The following is a 7,500-nucleotide window of genomic DNA, read 5'->3' as shown; positions in this document are numbered from 1 at the left end:
AATGGCGAGAGAGAGAGAGAGAGAGTGAGCGAGCGAGAAGCAGATATTGCAGATATTATTCAGAACAGACTGAGATGTAGCGTTAGCCTGTATCGTTAGCGTTGTCTCGTGTTTGGCAGCTTTAGCGGCTGCAGGAAGTCGTCTAACCCGAGTTACGTTTCAGGTTTGATACAAAGAAATCGGTAAATCCATCTGACACCAAAAAGTTGTGTCTTTGCTTGTCAAGCTTCAAGTTAGCTTCATAAGTTTGAACCTTACAAACTCAACCATTTAGCCACTGGCTGTAGTCGTCATGGTAACAGCTGAACACATAAACTCCACATGCTAACAGCTAGCTAACAGCGAGCTGTAGATGCTAGCAGAGTCCGGTAATATAACTGAACTTTGGGCGCCGAATAGCCTAGCGGTTATGTCTCGTTCCCTCGTGTACGGAGGCTGTTGTCCTCGTCACAGCTGCCGTGGGTTCGAATCCCGCCCTCGACCCTTTGCTGAACGTCAACCCCCAACTCTCTCTCCTCTCAACATTTCCTGTTTCTCTCCGGCTGTCCTCCCCTAACAAAGACACAAATCTATATTACTGAACGCTGTCTGTCGGTTCTTTGGCTTCTCTGGATTTTTCTCTTGTTGCCTCAGAGGGGGAGGAGTTAGTGTGTTTTTCAACAGTGCAGTTGCACACGGAGATCTTCGGTGGACGCCAAATGACACCAAACGGATTTGCTACATATTGTTGCTTTAATTAAGAATCATTTTGGGGTTCCTTGATTGAATCGACTGTTTGATGGAAACAAAATAAAATCAATAAAAACCTGAATCATGTTCAGCTTGTAATAAGACACTGCTTCTGAATTCTTAGACGTAGTGTTATATTTAGTGTGTGTGTGTGTGTGTGTGTGTGTGTCAGGAGCGTCTGGAGTCTCTGGTGTTCGGGCTGCTGCGTCAGAGGAAGTTGGACTTTCTGGATATTTACAGCGATGAGTCGATTCTGGCTGCCAAGGCCATCGTCACTCAGGTAAGCCTCCTGACACGGACACACTACGAGGGAATAATCGTAACCGGCTAACGACTTATAAAAACAGCACGTCATGATTCTGTGACGTAAAAACTGCTGAGTCATCATGTTTGTGTGTTCACAGTGTGTAGCAGAAAGTGTTTTGCACATTGAAGATATCGACACTGAAGTCGTCACTAAGTAAGTAAAACAAGAAGTGTTTAATTCTGGATTTGAGATCATTGTGAGCAACAAGTTAAAGATCCAATCAGTGAGATGTGTAGAGAGTGAGATGATAAAGGTAGAAGGTAGGCACTTTTAAGACCCCCCCCACACGGCCGTTTTGGACGCCCCTCGGTTTGTCAGATATGAGAGCAGTTATCAGGTCAACAGGTGTTGCAGCGATGGAAGCGGTCAAGAGAAGTGGTTCAGATAGAAGTGATTGTACCCGACCTAAAAAGCCTCTGCATGTTTCTAATAAGCTCCACGAGCAGAAACGTGCTCAAACTAGGATCAATATTGGAGATGCTTTTGAAAAATGGAGAGAGGTTAGAACACAGAAAGGTTTACAGACCCATGCAGAGCTGGATAAACACTGAAGCTTCAGAGTCCACCACATGGTGACCTGAGTGAGCATCCACTCTAGAGAGGAGGGGGGGAGACAGCTCTCTATGATGTTTAAAATTTAGACTGCAGTACCCATTTTAAACACTAGGGGGTCAGAGTTACATACTACTCCTTTAAGATGTATAAGATAAGTGATCAAAGCGTGTGTGTAGAGTTTGATTGTGTGTGTGTGTGTGTGTGTGTGTGTGTGTGTGTGTGTGTGTGTGTGTGTGTGTGTGTGTGTGTAGGCTAGCTGACCAGATGCGTGTGATGACGTACCATCAGTGGTTTGAGCTTCTGAAAAACGTCTTTGAGAGTTTCCTTCTCTTCCTGCAGAGGATCAAGGTGAGTCACCTCTCTCAGGTACTTTTACCCACACTGGAGCTGGTCGAGGTGTTTCAAACATTGACTGTATATAAATATGGGGACAGCGCGTCTCCGTCTCCTTCCGTTGTATTAAAGTGAAGCCAAAAACATATGTAATGTTGGAGTCGAGCAGGGAGCTGGTGTGGGGAAACGTGGAGTTGACGGCACGTCCCTTCCTGTTACCAAATCACGTTTAATTTCCTGTTCAAAAGGTCAAAGGTGGGGCGCGCTGGTGGCGCAATGGTTAGGGCGCGCGTCCCATGTATTGAGGCTCTCATCTCGAGCGGTAGGCCCGGGTTCGCTTCCACCAGTGGCCCCTTTCCGCATGTCATTCCCCGCTCTCTCTCTCTGGTTTCTGACTCTATCCACTGTCCTCTCTCTCTCTGGTTTCAGACTCTATCCACTGTCCTCTCTCTCTCTCTCTCTGGTTTCAGACTCTATCCACTGTCCTCTCTCTCTCTGGTTTCTGACTCTATCCACTGTCCTCTCTCTCTCTCTCTGGTTTCAGACTCTATCCACTGTCCTCTCTCTCTCTCTCTGGTTTCTGACTCTATCCACTGTCCTCTCTCTCTCTCTGGTTTCTGACTCTATCCACTGTCCTCTCTCTCTCTGGTTTCAGACTCTATCCACTGTCCTCTCTCTCTCTCTGGTTTCTGACTCTATCCACTGTCCTCTCTCTCTCTCTGGTTTCTGACTCTATCCACTGTCCTCTCTCTCTGGTTTCTGACTCTATCCACTGTCCTCTCTCTCTCTCTCTGGTTTCAGACTCTATCCACTGTCCTCTCTCTCTCAATCTCTGGTTTCAGACTCTATCCACTGTCCTCTCTCTCTCTCTGGTTTCAGACTCTATCCACTGTCCTCTCTCTCTCTCTGGTTTCTGACTCTATCCACTGTCCTCTCTCTCTCTCTGGTTTCTGACTCTATCCACTGTCCTCTCTCTCTCTGGTTTCAGACTCTATCCACTGTCCTCTCTCTCTCTCTGGTTTCTGACTCTATCCACTGTCCTCTCTCTCTCCCTGGTTTCTGACTCTATCCACTGTCCTCTCTCTCTCTGGTTTCTGACTCTATCCACTGTCCTCTCTCTCTCTCTGGTTTCAGACTCTATCCACTGTCCTCTCTCTCTCTGGTTTCAGATTCTATCCACTGTCCTCTCTCTCTCTGGTTTCTGACTCTATCCACTGTCCTCTCTCTCTCTGGTTTCTGACTCTATCCACTGTCCTCTCTCTCTCTGGTTTCTGACTCTATCCACTGTCCTCTCTCTCTCTGGTTTTTGACTCTATCCACTGTCCTCTCTCTCTGGTTTCAGACTCTATCCACTGTCCTCTCTCTCTCTCTGGTTTCTGACTCTATCCACTGTCCTCTCTCTCTGGTTTCAGACTCTATCCACTGTCCTCTCTCTCTCTGGTTTCTGACTCTATCCACTGTCCTCTCTCTCTCTGGTTTCAGACTCTATCCACTGTCCTCTCTCTCTCTCTGACTCTATCCACTGTCCTCTCTCTCTCTCTGGTTTCAGACTCTATCCACTGTCCTCTCTCTCTCTCTGGTTTCAGACTCTATCCACTGTCCTCTCTCTCTCTGGTTTCTGACTCTATCCACTGTCCTCTCTCTCTCCCTGGTTTCAGACTCTATCCACTGTCCTCTCTCTCTCTCTCTGGTTTCAGACTCTATCCACTGTCCTCTCTCTCTCCCTGGTTTCAGACTCTATCCACTGTCCTCTCTCTCTGGTTTCTGACTCTATCCACTGTCCTCTCTCTCTCTCTGGTTTCAGACTCTATCCACTGTCCTCTCTCTCTCTGGTTTCTGACTCTATCCACTGTCCTCTCTCTCTCTGGTTTCAGACTCTATCCACTGTCCTCTCTCTCTCTCTCTGGTTTCTGACTCTATCCACTGTCCTCTCTCTCTCTCTGGTTTCAGACTCTATCCACTGTCCTCTCTCTCTCTCTGGTTTCAGACTCTATCCACTGTCCTCTCTCTCTGGTTTCAGACTCTATCCACTGTCCTCTCTCTCTCTCTGGTTTCAGACTCTATCCACTGTCCTCTCTCTCTCTCTGGTTTCAGACTCTATCCACTGTCCTCTCTCTCTGGTTTCAGACTCTATCCACTGTCCTCTCTCTCTCTCTGGTTTCAGACTCTATCCACTGTCCTCTCTCTCTGGTTTCAGACTCTATCCACTGTCCTCTCTCTCTGGTTTCAGACTCTATCCACTGTCCTCTCTCTCTCTCTGGTTTCAGACTCTATCCACTGTCCTCTCTCTCTGGTTTCAGACTCTATCCACTGTCCTCTCTCTCTCTCTGGTTTCAGACTCTATCCACTGTCCTCTCTCTCTCTCTGGTTTCAGACTCTATCCACTGTCCTCTCTCTCTGGTTTCAGACTCTATCCACTGTCCTCTCTCTCTCTCTGGTTTCAGACTCTATCCACTGTCCTCTCTCTCTGGTTTCAGACTCTATCCACTGTCCTCTCTCTCTGGTTTCAGACTCTATCCACTGTCCTCTCTCTCTCTCTGACTCTATCCACTGTCCTCTCTCTCTCTCTGGTTTCAGACTCTATCCACTGTCCTCTCTCTCTCTCTGGTTTCAGACTCTATCCACTGTCCTCTCTCTCTCTGGTTTCTGACTCTATCCACTGTCCTCTCTCTCTCCCTGGTTTCAGACTCTATCCACTGTCCTCTCTCTCTCTCTGGTTTCAGACTCTATCCACTGTCCTCTCTCTCTCTCTGGTTTCTGACTCTATCCACTGTCCTCTCTCTCTCTCTCTGGTTTCAGACTCTATCCACTGTCCTCTCTCTCTCTCTGGTTTCAGACTCTATCCACTGTCCTCTCTCTCTCCCTGGTTTCAGACTCTATCCACTGTCCTCTCTCTCTGGTTTCTGACTCTATCCACTGTCCTGTCCTCTCTCTCTGGTTTCTGACTCTATCCACTGTCCTCTCTCTCTCTCTGGTTTCAGACTCTATCCACTGTCCTCTCTCTCTCTGGTTTCTGACTCTATCCACTGTCCTCTCTCTCTCTGGTTTCAGACTCTATCCACTGTCCTCTCTCTCTCTCTGGTTTCTGACTCTATCCACTGTCCTCTCTCTCTCTCTGGTTTCAGACTCTATCCACTGTCCTCTCTCTCTGGTTTCAGACTCTATCCACTGTCCTCTCTCTCTCTCTCTGGTTTCAGACTCTATCCACTGTCCTCTCTCTCTGGTTTCAGACTCTATCCACTGTCCTCTCTCTCTCTCTGGTTTCAGACTCTATCCACTGTCCTCTCTCTCTGGTTTCAGACTCTATCCACTGTCCTCTCTCTCTCTCTGGTTTCAGACTCTATCCACTGTCCTCTCTCTCTCTGGTTTCAGACTCTATCCACTGTCCTCTCTCTCTCTCTGGTTTCTGACTCTATCCACTGTCCTCTCTCTCTGGTTTCTGACTCTATCCACTGTCCTCTCTCTCTCTCTGGTTTCAGACTCTATCCACTGTCCTCTCTCTCTCTCTGGTTTCTGACTCTATCCACTGTCCTCTCTCTCTCTCTGGTTTCAGACTCTATCCACTGTCCTCTCTCTCTCTCTGGTTTCAGACTCTATCCACTGTCCTCTCTCTCTGGTTTCAGACTCTATCCACTGTCCTCTCTCTCTCTGGTTTCAGACTCTATCCACTGTCCTCTCTCTCTCTCTGGTTTCAGACTCTATCCACTGTCCTCTCTCTCTGGTTTCTGACTCTATCCACTGTCCTCTCTCTCTGGTTTCTGACTCTATCCACTGTCCTCTCTCTCTCTGGTTTCTGACTCTATCCACTGTCCTCTCTCTCTCTCTGGTTTCAGACTCTATCCACTGTCCTCTCTCTCTCTCTGGTTTCTGACTCTATCCACTGTCCTCTCTCTCTCTGGTTTCAGACTCTATCCACTGTCCTCTCTCTCTCTGGTTTCAGACTCTATCCACTGTCCTCTCTCTCTCTCTGGTTTCTGACTCTATCCACTGTCCTCTCTCTCTCCCTGGTTTCAGACTCTATCCACTGTCCTCTCTCTCTCTGGTTTCTGACTCTATCCACTGTCCTCTCTCTCTCTCTGGTTTCAGACTCTATCCACTGTCCTCTCTCTCTCTGGTTTCTGACTCTATCCACTGTCCTCTCTCTCTCTGGTTTCAGACTCTATCCACTGTCCTCTCTCTCTCTCTGGTTTCTGACTCTATCCACTGTCCTCTCTCTCTCCCTGGTTTCAGACTCTATCCACTGTCCTCTCTCTCTCTGGTTTCTGACTCTATCCACTGTCCTCTCTCTCTCTGGTTTCTGACTCTATCCACTGTCCTCTCTCTCTGGTTTCAGACTCTATCCACTGTCCTCTCTCTCTCTGGTTTCTGACTCTATCCACTGTCCTCTCTCTCTCTCCCTGGTTTCTGACTCTATCCACTGTCCTCTCTCTCTCTCTCTGGTTTCAGATTCTATCCACTGTCCTCTCTCTCTCTCTCTGGTTTCAGACTCTATCCACTGTCCTCTCTCTCTCTGGTTTCAGACTCTATCCACTGTCCTCTCTCTCTCTGGTTTCTGACTCTATCCACTGTCCTCTCTCTCTCTCTGGTTTCAGACTCTATCCACTGTCCTCTCTCTCCCTGGTTTCTGACTCTATCCACTGTCCTCTTTCTGCATTAAAGGCACAAAAATTAAATCTTAAAAAAAAAAGGTCAAAGGTCGCTCAGGTTCAGCAAACATTTATTTGCTGTGTATTTCAACGTTATAGTCTGTCTCATCTGTTAACATGGAGGGAGGCGGGGTTTATGACCTTTACTGCAGCCAGTCAGCAGGGGGAGCTCTAAACATTCCGGCATCAGTTCCAGGCTGCTGTTGCACCGTCCATCTTTATACACAGTGTGTGTACTCACCACCATCTCTCTCTCTTTTTGTCAGGTGACTCTGAACGTGGTCAGAAACGTTGTTCTGGAGGTTTTGGCTTCAAATCAGAGGACCCGGCTCCTGGAGGAGGCAGCTAGGGGGTCCTCAGGTCAGGACGTTTCCCCCTGCCCGTCGTCGCTCCTTCAGGGGGAGGCGGAGCTGGCCTACCTCACCCACGAGGGTCTGTTCATCAGCGACGCTCTGAGCGAGGCCCAGCAGCATCAGGGGGTCCAGGATCAGGGCTCCAGGGTCCAGCAGGGCCGAGTCGAGGCTGCAAACAACGACTCTGCATCGGGGAGCACAGAGGGGGCCACCGGCAGGGAGCAGAGCTTCATGTGAGCCGCCCCCCCATAGATCTGAAATGGAATGCTCCTTGTGTTGGACTGACAGTCGACTGAGGCAGTGAGACGTTTGTGTGTTTGTGTCTTCAGGTCTGGTGAGAACATGATGCCCTCTGACCTCGAGCTGAACCGAGTCATCAACAACCTCCAGGAGCTTCTGTACACGGCGTCCGACGTCAGCCACGACCGCTGCGTCAAACTCCTCACAGCCAGGGCGAAGGTACCAACACACACCCACAACACTGTCAGGACTAAATCCCACCAGCTCAGCTCCGTCAGTCCTCTCTCTGCAGCAGACACACACGACTTCTGTTTCTGCAGGATGTCAGAGCACGGAG

General features: G+C 48.7%; 1 protein-coding gene across 1 annotated transcript in view; it reads left to right on the top strand.

Annotated features, from left to right (window-relative positions):
* Nucleotides 1-7,500, top strand: part of vps54 (VPS54 subunit of GARP complex) — a gene marked incomplete at its 3' end in the record, with an annotated part of 22,771 nt that overhangs the window by 10,914 nt on the left and 4,357 nt on the right. Inside the window, 5 exon segments of the mRNA XM_065960587.1 lie at nucleotides 902-1,009; nucleotides 1,134-1,189; nucleotides 1,843-1,939; nucleotides 6,837-7,156; nucleotides 7,253-7,382. Coding sequence (XP_065816659.1) covers nucleotides 902-1,009; nucleotides 1,134-1,189; nucleotides 1,843-1,939; nucleotides 6,837-7,156; nucleotides 7,253-7,382 — 711 coding nt within the window.

This window comes from Labrus bergylta, chromosome 1 (genome assembly GCF_963930695.1).
Source record: "Labrus bergylta chromosome 1, fLabBer1.1, whole genome shotgun sequence".
NCBI lineage: Eukaryota > Metazoa > Chordata > Actinopteri > Labriformes > Labridae > Labrus > Labrus bergylta.
The sequence above is the reverse complement of the archived record's forward strand: the minus strand, read 5'-3'. Positions and strand labels throughout refer to the sequence as shown.